This window comes from Oncorhynchus mykiss, chromosome 25, assembly GCF_013265735.2.
Source record: "Oncorhynchus mykiss isolate Arlee chromosome 25, USDA_OmykA_1.1, whole genome shotgun sequence".
NCBI lineage: Eukaryota > Metazoa > Chordata > Actinopteri > Salmoniformes > Salmonidae > Oncorhynchus > Oncorhynchus mykiss.
The window spans coordinates 39108139-39129748 of NC_048589.1; the positions used below are offsets into that span (position 1 = coordinate 39108139).

At 45.2% G+C, this 21610-nt stretch overlaps 1 protein-coding gene across 1 annotated transcript in view; it reads right to left on the reverse strand.

Moving 5' to 3' along the window:
* Positions 1-21610, reverse strand: part of LOC110505895 (neurexin-3a-like) — a 614746-nt gene that overhangs the window by 474701 nt on the left and 118435 nt on the right. The window contains exons 6-7 of the mRNA XM_036963045.1: positions 2838-3139; positions 18-179 (exon numbers count right to left, since the gene is read on the reverse strand). Coding sequence (XP_036818940.1) covers positions 18-179; positions 2838-3139 — 464 coding nt within the window. The remainder of the gene's footprint in view (positions 1-17; positions 180-2837; positions 3140-21610) is intronic.

Here is a 21610-nt window from a genome sequence, read left to right on the forward strand (position 1 = left end):
ACTGCCAGCAGTCTCACCTCTTTGAGGCAGCCCATGAAGTTGTTGCTGACAGGAGACCCAGGCAGGTCGGCGGTACTGGGGCTTCCACCCACGTAGAAGAAGTCATCGGATCCCAGCATGGTGTAGTCCTCCTGGGTGTAGCCCGTGGTCGTCAGGATGCCGTCAACCGATAACGTCACCTAGACAACGGGAAGAACCAGGAAGGAGAAAGTCCACTCATGACCATCTTGGGGTTGGTTAGGAATTGGGTTCCTCTTATGTACCAGGGAATACGTTTGTTAGGGTTTTTTTTCTTCTGGATATTGTCTCAGTTGTGTTTTGGTTATGCTCGCTCTATAGAGTAATGGCTTCAGGTGTGTGGCCCAGTCCCAAAACCAGGACCGTGTCACTGGATTCCTCATTGATTATGTAATGTACTTCAACTCTTAGGTTCAACAAGGTCAGGTAGAGAATATATATCAGCAGTATATTTTCTTTAACTTCGAATGCAGGTCAGAATATGTGATTTCTTAGGGGATTTTGGAATTTGGTTAGGTTTGAATGGTTAGTAAGATGCCAACAACACCAAGGACAAATTGATTGTGCTTGTTTTAGTTTGTGTTCAACTGATAGGTGGTTTATTGAGACATTGACAAGTATAGAGATGTGCGGCTAGTTCCACACACGAGGAGTATTAAATATCATATCCATATTGCAGTGAGATACTGTCTAAATACAAAATAAGTTGAGTGAATGGGGGTGCAAACACAAAGTGAGACCCACCCCTCTAAGTCAGCTGGATGGAACATACCAAAGGCCAAGCACTACACACTCAGACCACACCAAAAGCGATGAGAGAGGGGGGGGGGGTTCAAGGCAGGTGTAGCGTCACAATCACCACACTAACATGCAGTGCACGCAAATGACAGCTTGAACGGCAGGTTAGAGTTGGGTGTTAGGTAGGTATCCAGGAAAGCAAAGGATGAGAATGGTGTGAGAATGGAGGGAGAGGGGGAGAGGTTTAGGCATGTCATGCACCACTGTCTACTGGAAACAAGCTCCCATTGGAGCTCCCATTGGTGACGTTTGGGGTTTTCCTTTCCTATTTTGTTGTAGTTGTAGTTGTGGAAAAGCTGCTGGCAGTTTGGTCAACAGTCATCAGCCAAAGGATAGGGAATGCATGGAGGCTTTAGTCAAACAGTATATCCCTAAAGAAAGACTAGGTCTAGAGGGCTTTGGAAGAGAGGAAGAAGTTGTAGAAAAGTTGTAGATAAGCAGAAAGGAAGGAGGAGAGAAGTTATTGTGAGAAACAGGAAGATGAAAGAGAGAGGGAGGGACAGGGGGAGGAAATCAAATATAAAGAAAGCCAAGAAATACCAAACACATTTCCAATTTTTTTGAGAATGGTGTCTAGAATGAAGAATCATAAAAAAGGAAGAGGAGAAGAAAGAGGGGAAGGAAGAAAGGGAGGGAATAAAGAGGGGGAGGGAAGATGGGAAATAAAGAGGGGAGGGAATAGAGGGGGAGGTAAGAGGGGGAAGGAAGAAAGGGAGGGAATAAAGAGGGGGAGGGAAGAGGGGAAGGAAGAAAGGGAGGGAATAAAGAGGGGGAGGGAAGAGGGGAAGGAAGAAAGGGAGGGAATAAAGAGGGGGAGGGAAGATGGGAAGGAAGAAAGGGAGGGAATAAAGAGGGGGAGGGAAGAGGGGAAGGAAGAAAGGGAGGGAATAAAGAGGGGGAGGGAAGAGGGGAAGGAAGAAAGGGAGGGAATAAAGAGGGGGAGGGACGATGGGAAATAAAGAGGGGAGGGAAGAGGGGAAGGGAGAAAGGGAGGGAATAAAAAGGGGAGGGAAGAGGGGAGGGAAGAGGGGAAGGAAGAAAGGGACAGAATAAAGAGGGAGAGGGAAGATGGGAAATAAAGAGGGGAGGGAATAAAGAGGGGGAGGGAAGAGGGGAGGAGAGAAAGGGAGGGAATAAAGAGGGGGAGGGGAGATGGGAAATAAAGAGGGGAGGGAATAGAGGGGTTGACTGGGGCTTCCCTCTGCCAGCAGCCACGATCAGGGAGAGATAGAGAGAGAGTTGGAGAGAGAGGGAGAGAGAGGAAGAGACAGAGAGAGAGAGAGAGAGAGAGACAGACAGAGAGAGACAGAGACAGAGACAGAGACAGAGACAGAGACAGAGAGAAAAGCAGTCTCCTGAACACATCAAATGTGTGATGGCTTCTGGGAGAGCGAGAGAGAGAGAGAGAGAGAGAGAGAGAGAGAGAGAGAGAGAGAGAGAGAGAGAGAGAGAGAGAGAGAGAGAGAGAGAGAGAGATAGAGACAGAGACAGAGAGAGAGAGAGAGACAGAGAGAGAGACAGAGAGAGAGAGAGAGAGAGAGAGAGAGAGAGAGAGAGAGAGAGAGAGAGAGAATAGTGGGGGGTTTGAGTGAGCCTTGATGGACAGAGGGAAATCTGACAGGAAATTGGTGCTCTTGGAATTCAGGAAATATGGAGAAAATTAATACGGGAAAGTAAGTCAAAGTAGGCATGAAATAAACAATGTTTTTAGCAAACAGTAATTACGTAGTGCGATTAAAAATATAGTCTTAAGAAGAAGAAGAAGAAGAAATATAGGAATTATTGTGAACTTTTCCACCTATGATCAACAAACTAAAAGAACAGGAGAATGTATGACGCTCAATAAAAACTATTTAGGAACTGAACCCAAGACACAATTTCCTGTCTCACCCTCCCGAGCCACTATTACCTGTCTCACCTTCCCTAGCAACAATTACCTGTCTCACCCTCCCTAGCCACTATTACCTGTCTCACCCTCCCGAGCCACTATTACCTGTCTCACCCTCCCTAGCCACTATTACCTGTCTGAGGTTGCGCGTAACCTTGACGTCGTGCCAGGCATTGTCATTGAACTTCCCGTTGACAGGCTCCACGATGGCCTCGAAGGCCCCGGAGCCCAGGTTGATGACCAGGGACACGGCTCCGTCCTTCAGGGCCAGGTTGACGTAGTCAGCAGACTTCCCCGTGTGGAGGATCAGGCCATTGCGCTGCCACGTCTTGAAGGAGAGCGTGATCTCGTCGCTGGAGGATTGGATAGGGTTCTGGGACAGGTCGTAGCAGAAGTACTCAGAGCCGCGGAACGTGGCCACATTCTCCTCCCGCACTGCAATGGAACAGAGAACAGCTGTTAGAACCCAACCAAAGATAAACCAAAGAGGAAAGGTGAGGGAGAGGTTAGAACCTAATATAGAAAAAACAACAGAGAAGCTAGAGATGTTATAGCATGAAGACTCTCCAGATATCTAGGACATTTAAAGATGTAGTCAAGACACAATAAAAGCAACCCCAGCATACACTTAGTCAGGCAAAAAATGAGCATAACAGACACCAATAATACTGAGAAGATACAAGATAGACTGAGTTTCAGTGCAACATGACAATTAAATATAAAATTTGGAGAGAGGGAGTGTCAGGCATAGCTATCGTCAAACATTATCAGAAGGCTAATTTTGCATCTGGAATTGGTATATCCTGTGAAATGGCAGGATTGTAATAAAGGGTTATGCTTTAAATTCGATGGAAGGAAGGAGATAAAAAGACGGCATGAGAGAGGGAGAGAGAGAGAGAGAGAGAGAGAAGGAGCGAGAGAGAGAGAGAGAGAGAGAAGGAGCGAGAGAGGGAGAGAGAGAGAGAAGGAGCGAGAGAGAGAGAGAGAGGGAGAAGGAGCGAGAGAGAGAGAGAAGGAGCGAGAGAGAAAGAAGGAGCGAGAGAGAGGGAGAAGGAGCGAGAGAGAGAGAGAAGGAGCGAGAGAGAGAGAGAGAGAAGGAGCGAGAGAGAGAGAGAGAGAAGGAGCGAGAGAGAGGGAGAGAGAGAGAAAAGGAGCGAGAGAGAGAGAGAGAGAGAGAAGGAGTGAGAGAGAGGGAGAGAGAAGGAGCGAGAGAGAGAGTGAGAGAGAGAGGGTGAAGGAGCGAGAGAGAGAGAGAGAAAAAGAGAGTAGAGGAGATGAACATTGTTGAACACATTCGGGCCTTGGCGAAAGAGAGAAAGACAGCGAGAGGGGACAGAGAGAGGAGACAGAGAGAGGGGAGTAACATATGGAGAGAAAGACAGAAGACAGGGAATGAGACAATAGAAGAGAGTGAATGGCTAGTGGGTAAGAAAGAAAGAGGGTGAGGAGGGAGGGAGGGAGGGAGGGAAGGAGGGAGGGAGGGAGGGAGGGAGGGAGGGAGGGAGGGAGGGAGGGAGGGAGGGAGGGAGGGAGGGAGGGAGGGAGGGAGGGAGGGAGGGAGGGAGGGAGGGAGGGAGGGAGGGAGGGAAAAGAGTGCCGTCTGGAGCACTTATCTGTGAGATCATCTCCAATTAGCTCTCTGTCGGCAAAGTGGAGTGATGCTGGGGAGTGTGTGGGTTTAGCCATCGCCAGGCGGAATATATCAGAGCCAGACAGCCAGCGCTAGCCGCTCCACTCCCTCTCTGGCTCTGGGCTACAACATGTTCTCTGCATACTCAATAAGGCCCTGGTCGACTGGAAATGGCTTCCGTCTTTGATCCTCTGAATAAAGCGGCTACAGTCTTCAGGCCTCATTTCCTCAAAAGGAATCCATTCCACAGTGAAAATGGCATTTGGCTAGAATGTGTGCCTCAGTCCCAGGTCCAGTGCTGATAGGACAGAATGAGCGGAGGGTAATTTGACCCATAGAATTACATACATGATTTCTATGATTTGACATCACAATAGGTCAACTGTCAGGTGGAGCCTGCCTGGGTCCCTGCCTGGGTCAAAAACACATGTCAAAGAGTCATTTAGCTTGGAGTTTTCAGACTATTCCAGTTCTATTGTACTATAAAAACTACATTCAAGTGCAGCTCAAGTATATTGGAAGAATACATATATATTCTTGATATATATATATATATATATATATATATAACCCACCAAAAAAATAACTGTCCTCATGTCAAACACATGTCCTTAACATGTGTAAATACTGGTATGAACATAACAAGATTCAACAACTGAGACATAAACTGAACAAGTTCCACAGACGTGACTAACAGAAATGTAATAATGTGGGGGTCAAAATCAAAAGTAACAGTCAGTATCTGGTGTGGCCACCAGCTGCATTAAGTACTGCAGTGTACCTACTCCTCATGGACTGCACCAGATTTGCCCGTTCTTGCTGTGAGATGTTACGCCACTCTTCCACCAAGGCACCTGCAAGTTCCCGGATAATTCTGGGGGGAATGGCACTAACTCTCACCTTCTGATCCAACAGGTCCCAGACGTGCTCAATGTGATTGAGATTCGGGCTCTTCGCTGGCCATGGCAAAACACTGACATTCCTGTCTTGCAGGAAATCACGCACAAAACGAGCAGTATCACTGGTGCATTGTCATGCTGGAGGGTCATGTCAGGATGAGCCTGCAGGAAGGGTACCACATGAGGGAGGAGGATGTCTTCCCTGTAATGCACAGCGTTGAGATTGCCTGCAATGACAACAAGCTCAGTCCGATGATGCTCTGACACACCGCCCCAGACCATGACAGACCCACCTCCTGCAAATCAATCCCGCTCCAGAGTACAGGCCTCGGTGTAACGCTCATTCCTTCAACGTTAAACGCGAATCTGACCATCACCCCTGGTGAAACAAAACCGCGACTCATCAGAGAAGAGCACTTTTTGCCAGTCCTGTCTGGTCGAGCAATGGTGGGTTTGTGCCGATAGGTGACGTTTCCGGTGATGTCTGGTGAGTACCTGCCTTACAACAGGCCTACAAGCCCTCAGTCCAGCCTCTCTCAGCCTATTGCAGACAGTCTGAGCACTGATGGAGGGATTGTGCGTTCCTGGTGTAAATCGGGCAGTTGTTGTTGCCATCCTGTACCTGTCCGGCAGGTGTGATGTTCGGATGTACAGATCCTGTGCAGGTGTTGTTACACGTGGTCTGCCACTGCGAGGACGATCAGCTGTCCGTCCTGTCTCCCTGTAGCACTGTCTTAGGCGTCTCACAGTACGGACATTGCAATGTATTGCCCTGGCCACATCTGCAGTCCTCATGCCTCCTTGCAAAATGGCTAAGGCACATACAGGACATTCACACAGATGAGCAGGGACCCTGGGCATCTTTCTTTTGGTGTTTTTCAGAGTCAGTAGAAAGGCCTCTTTATTGTCCTAAGTTTTCATAACTGTGACCTTAATTGCCTACCGTCTGTAAGCTCTTAGTTTCGTAACAACCATTCCACAGTTGCATGTTCATTGAACAAGCATGAGAAAAAGTGGTTAATCCCTTTACAATGAAGATCTGGGAAGTTATTTGGATTTTTACGACTTATCTTTGAAAGACATGGTCTTGAAAATGGGACATTTATTTTCTTGCTTAGTTTAAATATACTGTATATACAGTGGGGCAAAAAAGTATTTAGGCAGCCACCAATTGTGCAAGTTATCCCACTTAAAAAGATGAGAGAGGCCTGTAATTTTCATCATAGGTACACTTCATCTATGACAGACAAAATTAGAAAAAAAAATCCTGAAAATCACATTGTAGGATTTATAATGCATTTATTTGCAAATTATGGTGGAAAATAAGTATTTGGTCAATAACAAAAGTGTATCTCAATACTTTGTTATATACCCTTTGTTGGCAATGACAGAGGACAAACGTTTTCTGTAAGTCTTCACAAGGTTTTCACACACTGTTGCTGGTATTTTGGCCCATTCCTCCATGCAGATCTCCTCTAGAGCAGTGATGTTTTGGGGCTGTTGCTGGGCAAAATGGACTTTCAACTCCCTCCAAAGATTTTCTATGGACCTCTACCTATTGCAGATTCAGTCTTCCCAGCCTGGTGCAGGTCTACAATTTTGTTTCTGGTGTCCTTTGACAGCTCTTTGGTCTTGGCCATAGTGGAGTTTGGAGTGTGACTGTTTGAGGTTGTGGACAGGTGTCTTTTATACTGATAACAAGTTCAAACAGGTAACGAGTGGAGGACACAGGAGCCTCTTAAAGAAAAAGTTGCAGGTCTGTGAGAGCTAGAAATATTGCTTGTTTGTAGGTGACCAAATAATTATTTTCCACTATAATTTGCAAATAAATTCATTAAAAATCCTACAATGTGATTTTCTGGATTTTTTTTTCTCATTTCGTCTGTCATAGTTGAAGTGTACCTATGATGAAAATTACAGGCCTCTCTCATCTTTTTAAGTGGGAGAACTTGCACAATTGGTGGCTGACTAAATACTTTTTTGCCCCACTGTACTTGAGGGGCACTTGAATGTAGTTTTTCCAGTACAATAGAATTGGAATAGTTAAATCACTATTTGACATGTGTTTTTGACCCAGGCAGGTCAGATGAATGTATTATCGTATTACAAATGTTTAGTTTCACCCATTCTCCACCTGACAGTTGACCTATTGTGATGTCAAATCGTAGAAATCATGTATGTAATTCTATGGTTCAAATTACCCTCCGCTCATTCTGTCCTATCAGCACTGGACCTGGGTCCACACATTCTAGCCAAGTGCCATTTTCACTGTGGAACGGATTCCTTTTGAGGAAATGAGGCCTGAAGACTGTAGCCGCTTTATTCAGAGGATCAAAGACGGAAGCCATTTCCAGTCGACCAGTACATCGTGTTTTAGCATTACTCCAGTTGTTAAACAGCAGCAAGCTATTCCACTACTTACAGGACATGACCTCACAGAGTAAATAGACCATTGTGTTGGACATGGCACTTTGGCACACAGCCTTGGCACCAAACTATAAGCAACATGCAACATGAAATCCTCTAAGGCTAAATCCATTATCTTGTGATGGAGAAAGAGCACGCTAGAGTACGGAGAAAAAAAAGCCTACCAGCGACACGACAGTTTTCACTTGCATTTAGACAAATAGACTCCCATGAAGAAACTTAAGTTAGCACCAGTTTGTTGAATGCTATTATATCAATGGTCCACCTAACTAAGCAAATCACTAGCTGTTTATCCAAACAGACATGACCCACAATGCAGAAACAAACATTCCCACTCCCCCCCTGCCAGACATCTTATCTCTGGGTCGGAAGGGCAACCTGACATCACAGACACCCCTGCACCTTCTAATAACGCCTCCCCTCATAGGCTCCTGTGATCAATTATTAATTAAGACAAGTTGTCACGCCCTGATCTGTTTCACCTGTCTTTGTGATTGTCTCCAACCCCCTCCAAGTGTCACCCATCTTCCCCTTTAACCAATGTGTTTTTAAACCTGTGTTTTCTGTTGCCAGTTCATCTTGATTGTGCAAGCCTACCAGCATTTTGTGTCTCAGCTCCTGCTTTTTCCAGTTTCTCTTTTCTCGTCCTCCTAGTTTTTGACCCTTGCCTGTTCTGACCCTGTACCAGCCCGCCTGACCTCTCTGCCTGTCTCTGAGCCTGAACCTGCCATCCTGTACCTTTGCTCCACCTCTGGATTACCAACCTCTGCCTGCCTGCCGTCCTGTACCTTGGCCTCTGCTCATGATTATCGACCCCTGCCTGCTTTGACCTGTCGTTTCCCTGCCCCTGTTACAATAAACATTGCTATTTCACATAGTCTGCACTTGGGTCTTACTTTGGTACCTGATACAAGTGTTGTTTAAACTAAAGACTCTGCCAGGCCAGCGAGTCGCACCAGATGTTAGAGTTCATCCATTACCTCCACGCTCCTCAATACTTAATGAGCACGACAGAGCAAGGGAACCCACCCTGAGCTAAGATAATGTCTTCACGAGAGGAGAGACAGCTAGGGAAATACCCACTGAGGGAGATACCATCTGGGGTTACGTAGAGGGAGGGAGGTGAGGTACAGTCTGGGGTTACGTAGAGGGAGGGAGGTGAGATACAATCTGGGGTTACGTAGAGGGAGGGAGGTGAGATACAATCTGGGGTTACGTAGAGAGAGGGAGGTGAGATACAATCTGGGGTTACGTAGAGGGAGGGAGGTGAGATACAATCTGGGGTTACGTAGAGAGAGGGAGGTGAGATACAATCTGGGGTTACGTAGAGGGAGGGAGGTGAGATACAATCTGGGGTTACGTAGAGGGAGGGAGGTGAAATACAGTCTGGGGTTACATAGAGGGAGGGAGGTGAGATACAGTCTGACACTAGTGTGGGGGAAAACTTGTGGTATACATTACTACGAGGCACATTTTGCTTTGGTGGTAGAAAAGGGGAATGACTACAAGCTTGTTTTAACGAGAGACCATACATGAGAGGCCATACACGAGAGGCCATACACGAGAGACCATACATGAGAGGCCATACACGAGAGGCCATACACGAGAGGCCATACACGAGAGACCATACATGAGAGGCCATACATGAGAGGCCATACACGAGGCCATACATGAGAGGCCAAACATGAGAGGCCATACACGAGAGACCATACATGAGAGGCCATACACGAGAGATCATACATGAGAGGCCATACATGAGAGACCATATAGGAGGCCATACGTGAGGCCATACATGAGAGGCCAAACACGAGAGACCATACATGAGAGACCATACATGAGAGGCCAAACACGAGAGGCCATACATGAGAGGCCATACATGAGAGACCATACATGAGAGACCATACATGAGAGGCCATACCAGAGAGGCCATACGTGAGAGACCATACACGAGCGGCCATACACGAGAGGACGTACACGAGAGGCCATACACGAGAGGCCATACACAAGAGGACATACACGAGAGGACATACACGAGAGGACATACACGAGAGACCATACATGAGAGGCAAAACATGAGAGGCCATACATGAGAGACCATACATGAGAGACCATACATGAGAGGCCAAACACGAGAGACCAAACACGAGAGGACATACATGAGAGACCATAGACGAGAGACCATACATGAGAGATCATACGAGGCCATACATGAGAGGCCATACATGAGAGGCCAACAAACACGAGATACCATACATGAGAGGCCATACACGAGAGGACATACACGAGAGGACATACACGAGAGGCCATACATGAGAAGCCAAACACGAGATACATGAGAGGCCATAACCGAGAGACAATACACGAGAGGCCAAACACGAGATACCATACATGAGAGACAATACACGAGAGGACATACACGAGAGGCCATACATGAAAACCCACTACAGCCCAAATGACATCCGCTCAGTTCAAACAAAATTAATTCAGCATCATGACCATTGGGGTGGAGGTAAGGTAAGGTAAAGACTATTGAGGGGGTGTGGGGGGGGGGGGGGGGGGGGGGGGGACAGCATCATGACCATTGGGGTGGAGGTAAGGTAAGGTAAAGACTATTGAGGGGGGGGGGGTGACCATAGGGGGGGGGGGGGGGCAGCATCATGACCATTGGGGTGGAGGTAAGGTAAGGTAAAGACTATTGAGGGGGTGTGGGGGGGGGGGGGGGGCAGCATCATGACCATTGGGGTGGAGGTAAGGTAAGGTAAAGACTATTGAGGGGGTTTGGGGGGGGGGGAGGGCAGCATCATGACCATTGAGTAAAATAAAACAATAAACATTTTAATCAAACAATTATAATAAAGAGTCATAATACACATATTGACAACCAGACATACTGTACATAGTCTCTCCCCCTAGGCTCAGTGATTTGAATTGAACCCTCCCTGAGTGGGGTGAGGTAAACTCAAACCCCTCCACCAGGCTCCTCATCTCACCTCATCTCACCTTCTCATCCCACCTCCCTCCATCTCTGCAAATTAAAGAGGTAGGCATGAAACTATCAACTATCCAAAACTATATTTGGATCAATATTGTCATTTGACGTTTCAGTTGACACCAAATCAACAAACAAATGAATGTACAGTTAGTGAGATAGAGAGACCTTGAATTAAATAATTATCTGAGATAGCGCAGGGTCAGCAGGCTAAACAGGAAGGACGACTCCTGTTAGAGTACAACACACCAACCAAATTTACCAAAGAGACAGAGATCTGCTAGAGGTCCCCTTGGGGTTTATAACTATAGTGATCGTGCTGAAACATGGAATCTTAATAAAATAGGCCTAGAATATCTTTATGAGTCAAATGTGGATGGAGTTGAGGGACTGTTATGGTGCAGTAACCATGTTAACAGTCTCCATAAGCCATTCCTTGATAACTCTGCGGGTGATGAATGAGACTGGATTAGCCCTGGCAGGAGTTATCCGTAAAAGTGTCAGAGGAGAAGAAATGCCAGAAACCAGTTATGGGTCCACTAAATCATGTCCATTTTGAACTGAACTGCACCTGGGTGGCAATTCTTCTCAAAACGCCTCCTTTAGAAAATGTCTCTTTTAGAAAATGTCTCTTTTAGAAAATGTCTCCTTTAGTAAATGTCTCCTTTTGAAAATGTCTCCTTTAGTAAATGTCTCCTTTTGAAAATGTCTCCTTTAGTAAATGTCTCTTTTAGAAAATGTCTCTTTTAGAAAATGTCTCCTTTAGTAAATGTCTCCTTTTGAAAATGTCTCCTTTTGAAAATGTCTCTTTTTGAAAATGTCTGGGTTCTAGTGGGTTCTACTGACATAATACATTGGATTCTAATGGGTTCTACTGACAGACTAAATTATGTTCTAGTGGGTTCTACTGACAGACTAAATGTTGTTCTAGTGGGTTCTACTGACAGAATAAATTGTGTTCTAGTGGGTTCTACTGACAGACTAAATTGCGTTCCAGTGGGGTCTATTCTGACATACTAAATTGGGTTAGAGTGGGGTTTACTGACATAATAAATTGGATTCTAGTGAGGTTTACTGACAGACCACATTTGGTTCTAGGGTGGTCTACTAAATCACCCTCTCTCCCTGGCCTTGAGTTCTCTTCCAGCAAGATAGAATAAGATAGATACAGGAGAGTACAAAGTGACAATCTAAACTCTGATTCATAGTTACTGCTGAAGCCTAAGAGTTATAATCTCTCTCTTGCTTGCTCTCTCTCTCTCTGATAATGTATCCATGCATTAGCATAATTGACAGACACGCGCACACACACACACACACACACACACACACACAGTGCCTTCAGAAAGTATTCATACCCCTTGACTAATTTCAAATTTTTCTGTTTTACAACCTGAATTCTAAATGTTTTAAATATATATATTTTTTGCGTGATTTTTTCTCTCTCAGATTTATTGAAAATGAAATACAGAAATATCTCATTAACATACTGTAAGTATTCACACCCCTGAATTAAAACTTTGTAGAAGCAGTGATTACAGCTGGTAAGACTAAGATCTTTGTTAGACAGATCTTGCCATAGATTTTCAAGTAGATGTAAGTAAAAACTGCCATTCACGGAACATTCACTGTCTTCTTGGTAAAGCAACTCCAGTGTAGATTTGGCCGTCAGCCAGCCAGGAGCAGCCAGAGCCGTCTGCCAGCCAGGACCTGCCAGAGTCGTCTGCCAGCCAGGAGCTGCCAGAGCCGCCTGTCACGCCGGCGATGCCGGAGTCGCCCTCCTGTCCGTAGCTGCCAGCGTCGCTCCTCAGTCCAGAGGCGCCTTTCCGTCCAGTGGCGCTCTCTACGATGATCTTCAGTCCGGGGCCCGCTGCAAGGGTTCCTGCTCCTGAGGCGCCACCTAAGTGGGCCAAGACTGAGGTAGAGCGGGGTCCACGTCCCGCACCCGAGCCGCAGCCGTGAAAGAGGCCCACCCGGACCCTCCCCTTTAGATTAGGTTTTTGCGGCCGGAGTCCGCACCTTTGTGGGGGGGGGGGGGGGGGGGGGGGGTACTGTCACGTCCTGACCTGAGTATTCTTTGTTTTCTTTATATATTTTGGTTAGGTCAGGCTGTGACATGGGTGATGTATGTTTTTGCACTGTCTAGGGGTTTTGTAAGTTTATGGGGTCGTTTACCATCTAGGTGTTTATGTATGTCTATGGTTGCCTAGATTGGTTCTCAATTAGAGGCAGCTGTTTATCGTTGTCTCTGATTGGGAACCATATTTAGGCAGCCATCCTCTTTGGGTATGTTGTGGGTTATTGTCTATGTGTTGGCACTCGTTGTCATAGTGTCACGTTCGTTTTGTTATTTTTGTTTAAGTGTTCTTTGTGTTCTTCGTTCATTAAAAATGAGAATGTATTCTAATCATGCTGCGCTTTGGTCTCCTCTTTACGACGATCGTGACAGCATGTTGTTGATCCATCCTCAGTTTTCTTGTATCACAGACATTAAATTCTGGTGAATGATGGTGAAATCCGTGAGCGGTTTCTTTCCTCTCCGGTAACTCAGTTAGGAAGGGCGCCTGTATCTTTGTAGTGACTGGGTCTATTGATATGCCATCCAAAGTGTAATTAATAACTTCACCATGCTCAAAGGGATATTCAATGTCTGCTTTTTTTACCCATCTACCAATAGGTGCCCTTCTTTGTGAGGCATTGGTAAACCTCCCTGGTCTTTATGGTTAGTCTGTGTTCATGGTTAATCTGTGTTCATGGTTAATCTTTGTTCATGGTTAATCTTTGTTCATGGTTAATCTGTGTCATGGTTAGTCTGTGTTCATGGTTAATCTGTGTTCATGGTTAATCTTTGTTCATGGTTAATCTGTGTCATGGTTAGTCTGTGTTCATGGTTAATCTGTGTCATGGTTAGTCTGTGTTTATGATTAATCTGTGTTTATGGTTAATCTGTGTTCATGGTTAATCTGCTCGACTGAGGGAGGTTACAGATCATTGTATGTGTGGGGTACAGGGTCAGTTCAATACCATACTATATACAGGGTCAGTTAATACCATACTATATACAGGGTCAGTTAATACCATACTATATACAGGGTCAGTTAACACCATAATATATACAGGGTCAGTTAATACCATACTATATACAGGGTCAGTTAATACCATACTATATACAGGGTCAGTTCAATACCATACTAGATACAGGGTCAGTTAATACCATACTATATACAGGGTCAGTTCAATACCATACTATATACAGGGTCAGTTAATACCATACTATATACAGGGTCAGTTAATACCACACTATATACAGGGTCAGTTCAATACCATACTATATACAGGGTCAGTTAATACCATACTATATACAGGGTCAGTTCAATACCATACTATATACAGGGTCAGTTAATACCATACTATACACAGGGTCAGTTAATACCATACTATATACAGGGTCAGTTCAATACCATACTATATACAGGGTCAGTTAACACCATACTATATACAGGGTCAGTTCAATACCATACTATATACAGGGTCCGTTAACACCATAATATATACAGGGTCCGTTCCAATACTATATTTCCAATGTGTAGGGATACTGGGGTGATGGAGGTAGATATGTATATGGGTAAGGTGACTAGACATCAGGATATAGGATAAACAGAGTAGCAACAGCTTTTTATGTGTGAGTGAGCATATTATGGAGTGTGTGTGTGTGTGTGTGTGTGTGTGTGTGTGTGTGTGTGTGTGTGTGTGTGTGTGTGTGTGTGTGTGTCTGTGTGTGTGTGTGTCTGTGTGTCTGTGTGTCTGTGTGTCTGTGTGTCTGTGTGTCTGTGTGTCTGTGTGCGTGCGCGTGCGCGTGCGTGTGCGTGCATTGGAGTATCAGTGTGCACAGAGAGTGCATGGTTCTACTCCGACGGTGTCGCTTGGCATGCGGAAGCAGAGAGAACAGTCTATGGCTTAGTTGGCTGGAGCCTTTAACAATTTTCCCTTTACACCGCCTGATACAGAGGTCCTGGATGGCATGGAGATTGTCCCCAGTGATGTACTCTGCTGTCAGCACCACCCTCTGTAGCATCATGTGATTGACGACGGTACTGTTGCGGTGATGCAGCCAGTCAAGATGCTCTCAATGGCGCATCTGTATATCTTCTTGAGGGGTTGAATTCCAAGAAAATGTTGTGTAAAATGTTGTTAGTACAGCTTAAAACAAACGTACAGATTGAAAACAAACGTTCTCCTCCTATCCATTCATTCTGTACCTGTGTAAAGTAGCACTAAAATCCTCTTCTCAGCAGTGTCTCCATTATGGAGCTGGATGATATTTATTTTGTGCAGTTTAATGAGATAAAAAGTCAGTAGTCAGTCACAGGTCATGTACAGGTAGTCAGTCACAGGTTATGTAAAGGTAGTCACAGGTTAAGTACAGGTAGTCAGTCACAGGACATGTACAGGTAGTCAGTCACAGTTTATATACAGGTAGTCAGTCACAGGTTATGTACAGGTAGTCAATCACAGGTCATGTACAGGTAGTCAGTCACAGGTCATGTACAGGTAGTCAGTCACAGGTCATGTACAGGTAGTCAGTCACAGGTTATGTACAGGTAGTCAGTCACAGGACATGTACAGGTAGTCAGTCACAGGTCATGTACAGGTAGTCAGTCACAGGACATGTACAGGTAGTCAGTCACAGGTCATGTACAGGTAGTCAGTCACAGGTCATGTACAGGTAGTCAGTCACAGGTCATGTACAGGTAGTCAGTCACAGGTTATGTACTGGTAGTCAGTCACAGGTCATGTACAGGTAGTCAGTCACAGGTCATGTACAGGTAGTCAGTCACAGGTTATGTACATGTAGTCAGTCACAGGTCATGTACAGGTAGTCAGTCACAGGTCATGTACAGGTAGTCAGTCACAGGTTATGTACAGGTAGTCAGTCACCCGTCATGTACAGGTAGTCAGTAGCAGGTCATGTACAGGTAGTCAGTCGCAGGTCATGTACAGGTAGTCAGTCACAGGTTATGTACAGGTAGTCACAGGTTATGTACAGGTAGTCAGTCACAGGTTATGTACAGGTAGTCACAGGTTAAGTACAGGTAGTCAGTCACAGGTTATGTACAGGTAGTCAGTCACAGGTTATGTACAGGTAGTCAGTCACAGGTTATATACAGGTAGTCACAGGTTATGTACAGGTAGTCAGTCACAGGTTATGTACAGGTAGTCACAGGTTAAGTACAGGTAGTCAGTCACAGGTTATGTACAGGTAGTCACAGGTTAAGTACAGGTAGTCAGTCACGGGTTATGTACAGGTAGTCAGTCACAGGTCATGTACAAGTAGTCAGTCACAGGTTATTTACAGGTAGTCCATCACAGGTTATGAACAGGTAGTTACAGTTGATGCACAGGTAGTCAGTCATAGGCAATGTACAGTATGTGAATTTTATAAGAAAGGAGGGAAGTGTGTATCAGAACAGTATGGTGGCATGGGAATCGTGAGATCATGTTGGAGCGCGCACACCAACCTAGTATTATAATATTATAAAATGCAACACACATGAACGTGCATGGACACACACACACACCCCACACATTTTGTAGATCGGAGGTGTGATCAACAGGGTGGATATGGCCTGAGAGCATTGAGGAATTCCTGGGTTGACCATCTGATTTAACACAGAGACACACAGAGACAAGAAAGCCCAGGCAGGCATACCCACCCATACATATTCAACAGAACAGCCCCACGACAGCGCTCCTCTCTTTATCTCTCTTTTCTTCTGCCTCACCTGACAAGGGCACCTTACATAGAAACAGATTGCTTAATTAGCAAAGGGGGAATCATTCATATGAGCTTGGTATTTTTAATCTAAATAAAAGTGTTATTCACAAAACGCAGGGAATAAGTTACTAAACAAACAGGATAGAGTGATAGAGAGAGAGATAGAATAAGACAGAGTGAGGATTGAGAGAGAGAGAGGACAGAAAGAGAGGGAAGGGAACAGGGGGAGGAGGGAAAGACAGAGAGTGAGCGAGAAAGAGAGAGAGAAAGAGGGTAAAGAGAGAATCTGATTGATATCTCACTCTTTAATCATGGGCGTAACGTTCTCAAATCCCTCCCTACCAGTTGTGTTTCAAACCAGACTGTCGCAGTGCTACCATAACAGAAGTAATATGGGAAATGGTCACACTCAAAATGGTGGCTTTCTTTCTCAAATCCACATGTAACTCCGCCATGTCAGTATGGGCCGCTTTGTTGCAGATATACAAGACAATCTAGGGAAGAGTTCAGCCTAGTAAAAACGAGTCAACAAACGACGAGGACGTGGATTATCCATTTTACATCCCTCTCGCTCCCTCCCTCCCTCGCTCCCTCCCTCCCTCCCTCCCTCGCTCCATCCCTCCCTCCCTCCCTCGCTCCCTCCCTCCCTCCCTCCCTCGCTCCCTCCCTCCCTCCCTCCCTCCCTCTGAAAATTGTTCATCCATTATGTGGAAGCTGCGGGTGACCGCCTTCCACCGGAAACAATTTCATACACAGCTAATTTACATTTGTCAGCTCTTTTTGATCTCTGGCATTAGCTGTATTTCATTAATTCTCTCATCTCTTCAATTACAGGTAGGGCTGAGGTGCAGAGACAGAGACACACAGAGAGAGAGAGAGAGAGAGAGAGAGAGAGAGAGAGACAGAGAGAGAGAGAGAGAGAGAGAGACAGAGAGAGACAGAGAGAGAGAGAGAGAGAGAGAGAGAGAGAGAGAGAGATAGATAAATAGATAGATAGATAGATAGATAGATAGATAGATAGATAGATAGATAGATAGATAGATAGATAGATAGATAGATAGATAGAGAGGGGGAGAGAGAGGGAGAGAGAGAGAATACTGTACAACCGACCATGTATTCACCCTGCACACCCTAATTGACAACCAAACAAAACAAAGGTAAAGTCTTCTCATACTTTGTTGATTTCAAAAAAGCCTTCGACTCAATTTGGCATGAGGATCTGCTATACAAATTGATGGAAAGTGGTGTTGGGGGTAAAACATACTACATTATAAAATTAATGTACACAAACAACAAGTGTGTGGTTAAAATAGGGAAAAAACACACACATTTCTTCCCACAGGGCCGTGGGGAGAGACAGGGATGCAAGCTTAAGCCCCACCCTCTTCAACATATATATCAACGAATTGGCTCGGGCACTAGAAAACTCTGCAGCACCCGGCCTCACCCTACTAGAATCTGAAGTCAAATGTCTACTGTTTGCTGATGATCTGGAGCTTCTGTCACCAACCAAGGAGGGCCTACAGCAGCACCTAGATGTTCTGCACAGATTCTACCATACCTGGGCTATGATGTTCCAAAAAAGGTCCAGTCGCCAGGACCACAAATACAAATTCCATCTAGACACCATTGCCCTAGAGCACACAAAAAACGATACATACCTTGGTCTAAACATTAGCGCGAAAGGTAACTTCCACAAAACTGTGAACGATCTGTGAAACAAGGCACGAAGGGCATTCTATGCCATCAAAAGGAACATAAAATTCAAAATACCAATTAGGATTTGGCTAAAAATACTTGAATCAGTCATAGAACCCATTGCCCTTTATGGTTGCGAGGTCTGGGGTACCAGCCAAGATTTCACAAAATGGGACAAACACCAAATTGAGACTCTGCACGCAGAATTCTGCAAAAATATCCTCAGTGTACAACGTCGAACACCAAATAATTAATGCAAAGCAAAATTATGCCGATACCCACTATTATCAAAATCCAGAAAAGAGCCGTTGAATTCTACAACTGCCTAAAAGGAAGCGATTCCCAAACCTTCCATAACATAGCCATAACCTACAGAGAGATGACCCTGGAGAAGAGTCCCCTAAGCAAGCTGGTCCTGGGGCTCTGTTCACAAACACAAACACACCGCACAGAGCCCAGGACAGCAGCACAATTAGACCCAAGCAAATCATGAGAAAACAAAAAGATAATTACTTGACACATTGGAAAGAATTAACAAAAAAACAGCGCAAACTAGAATGCTATTTGGCCCTAAACAGAGAGTAAACAGTGGCAGAATACCTGACCACTGTGACTGTCCCAAATTTAAGGAAAGCTTTGACTATATACAGACTCAGTGAGCATAGCCTTGCTATTGAGAAAGGCCGCCGTAGGCAGACATGGCTCTCAAGAGAAGATAGGGTACAGTGGGGCAAAAAAGTATTTAGTCAGCCACCAATTGTGCAAGTTCTCCCACTTAAAAAGATGAGAGAGGCCTGTAATTTTCATCATAGGTACACTTCAACTATCACAGACAAAATGAGAAAAAAAAATCCAAAATCACATTGTAGGATTTTTAATGAATTTATTTGCAAATTATGGTGGAAAATAATTATTTGGTCACCTACAAACAAGCAAGATTTCTGGCTCTCACAGACCTGTAACTTCTTCTTTAAGAGGCTCCTCTGTCCTCTACTCGTTACCTGTTATTAATGGCACCTGTTTGAACTTGTTATCAGTATAAAAGACACCTCACAGGTTATTAATAACATTGTTTTCATAGACCTCAGCTTGAGAATTGTCTTATCAAAATTATCTAAACGTACAGTACATACCGGAAAAAACATAGAAGGTTAAATTGGCTATGTATACCGCAATGTTAAATAGCTCAGAACGAAGTGCACACATGCTCACACACACACCACACGCATGACACACACGCGCTTGCGCACACACACACACACGTGATATGTATTTTGGGGTGCAGATGCTCCTTTTGCTTGTGGGAGGAGATTATCCCACACAAAAGAGTGATTACATGGTTGAATGAGCAGGATATTAAAACACGATAATCTTTCATCAGAGCTCAGGTGGGAACAATCATGGTTAGATGTTGCTGCAATTACACCAACAACAAACTGAGGCAAAGAGCATATCTAGCCCGAGTAGCAGAAAATAAACTGCATTTGATGAAAGGGTTGTTGTCCTGGGTAGAATTGTCCTCCTCTCTATTTTGTATATAAGCCAATACAGTATTTTGTGTTTGAAGACTGGCAGACTGTCACGCCCTGATCATAGTTAGTAAGCCATTGTTTCTCTGTGGTGTAGTAGGTCAGGGCGTGACTAGGGGGTGATCTAGTATATCTATGTCTATGTTGTGTTCTAGTGTCTTTTTCTATGTTGGTGTTTTGTATGATTCCCAATTAGAGGCAGCTGGTAATCGTTTTTCTCTAATTGGGGACCATATTTAAGTAGTTATTTTTCCCACCTGTATTGGTGGGGTTTTGGTTATGTGTAGATGCCTGTGAGCACTCCATTGTCTTCGTGTTTCGTTTATAGTTTTTTTGCGTTTCCGTTAATAAACATGTGGAAACCACATCACTCTGCACCTCGGTCCGATAATTCTTACGACGATCACGACACAGACAAATTGTGCCTGTTTTTCTAAATGCTACAACAGAATATTATAACAGGAAATATCTCTACCTTGTCTGTCTGTCTGACTCTCATTCTCTCTGTCTGTCTCTCTCTGTCTCTCTCTGTCTCTCTGTCTCTCTCTCTCTGTCTCTCTCTTTAGTCTCTCTCTCTCTGTCTCTCTGTCTCTCTCTCTCTGTCTCTCTCTTTAGTCTCTCTCTCTTTGTCTCTTGCTCTCCCCCTCCCCCTCTCTCTCTTTCTCTTTCTCACTCTCTCTCTCTCTCTCTGTGTCTCTGTCTGTGTTCAATCTTGTATTGTAACATCTCTGAGATGGTTATTTGAATCAGTTGTGTAGGGCAAGGTGAGGGCCCCGGGACCAAGTTTGGGAAACCCCGCTTTAATGGGGAGAGGCAATGGCATGTAACCCCCCCCCCCCCCCCCCAAAAAAAAAAGAGAGTGAAAAGAAACAACACAAAGCATCAAAGGGGAGGGAGCCTAAGAGGGGGGTCTGCCTCTCCTCTTGTCTCATCCCCTCTCCTCTTGTCTCATCTCCTCTCCTCTTGTCTCCTCTCATCTCATCTCCTCTCCTCTCATCCCCTCTCCTCTCCTCTCGTCTCCTCTCCTCTCATCCCCTCTCCTTTCCTCTCGTCTCCTCTCCTCTCCTCTCATCCCCTCTCCTCTCCTCTCCTCTCCTCTCATCCCCTCTCCTCTCCTCTCATCCCCTCTCCTCTCCTCTCGTCTCCTCTCCTCTCCTCTCATCCCCTCTCCTCTCGTCTCATCTACTCTCCTCTTGTCTCCTCTCATCTCCTCTCCTCTCATCTCATCCCCTCTCCTCTCTTCTCTTCTCTTCTCCTCTCGTCTCGTCTCGTCTCATCTCATCTCCTCTCCTCTCCTCTCGTCTCCTCTCCTCTCCTCTCATCTCATCCCCTCTCCTCTCTTCTCTTCTCCTCTCGTCTCATCTCCTCTCCTCTCTTCTCCTCTCTTCTCCTCTCGTCTCCTCTCGTCTCCTCTCCTCTCTTCCCCTCTCCTCTCCTCTCGTCTCCTCTCATCTCCTCTCCTCCTTCTCGTACATTTCTCAAACACAGCGAAAATAAATACATTTTAGCAGATGAAGGGAGGAGAAGATGAGAGGATAGAAGAATTTCGAAATGAGGAAACGAGATGATGAGAGCGAGCCAAGATGGAGCAGAGATAACAATCACTAATTTCAGTGCTCAGGCGGATTTCCATCTGTCACCAGGCTTGACCAATGGAGCGTCCCGATGTCGGAACCAAACGACTTTGCGGAATGGAGTGAGGGAGGAAATAGGGAGGAAAGAGAGACGATGAAGGGAATGAAGGATGGAGATGAGGAAGAGGGGGGAGCCCATATTCTCATTGGCTGGGGTGTGGGAATTATCAGTTGCCATTTTGACTCCATCTATGGCGTGTGCATGCAGCAAAGAGAATAGCCACCATCAGAGGTACCATATATTCAGTTACAATATAATACAAAATAAAAATGTTTATTGTCACATACACCAGACAGGTGCAGTGTAATGTGTTGTTCTACAGG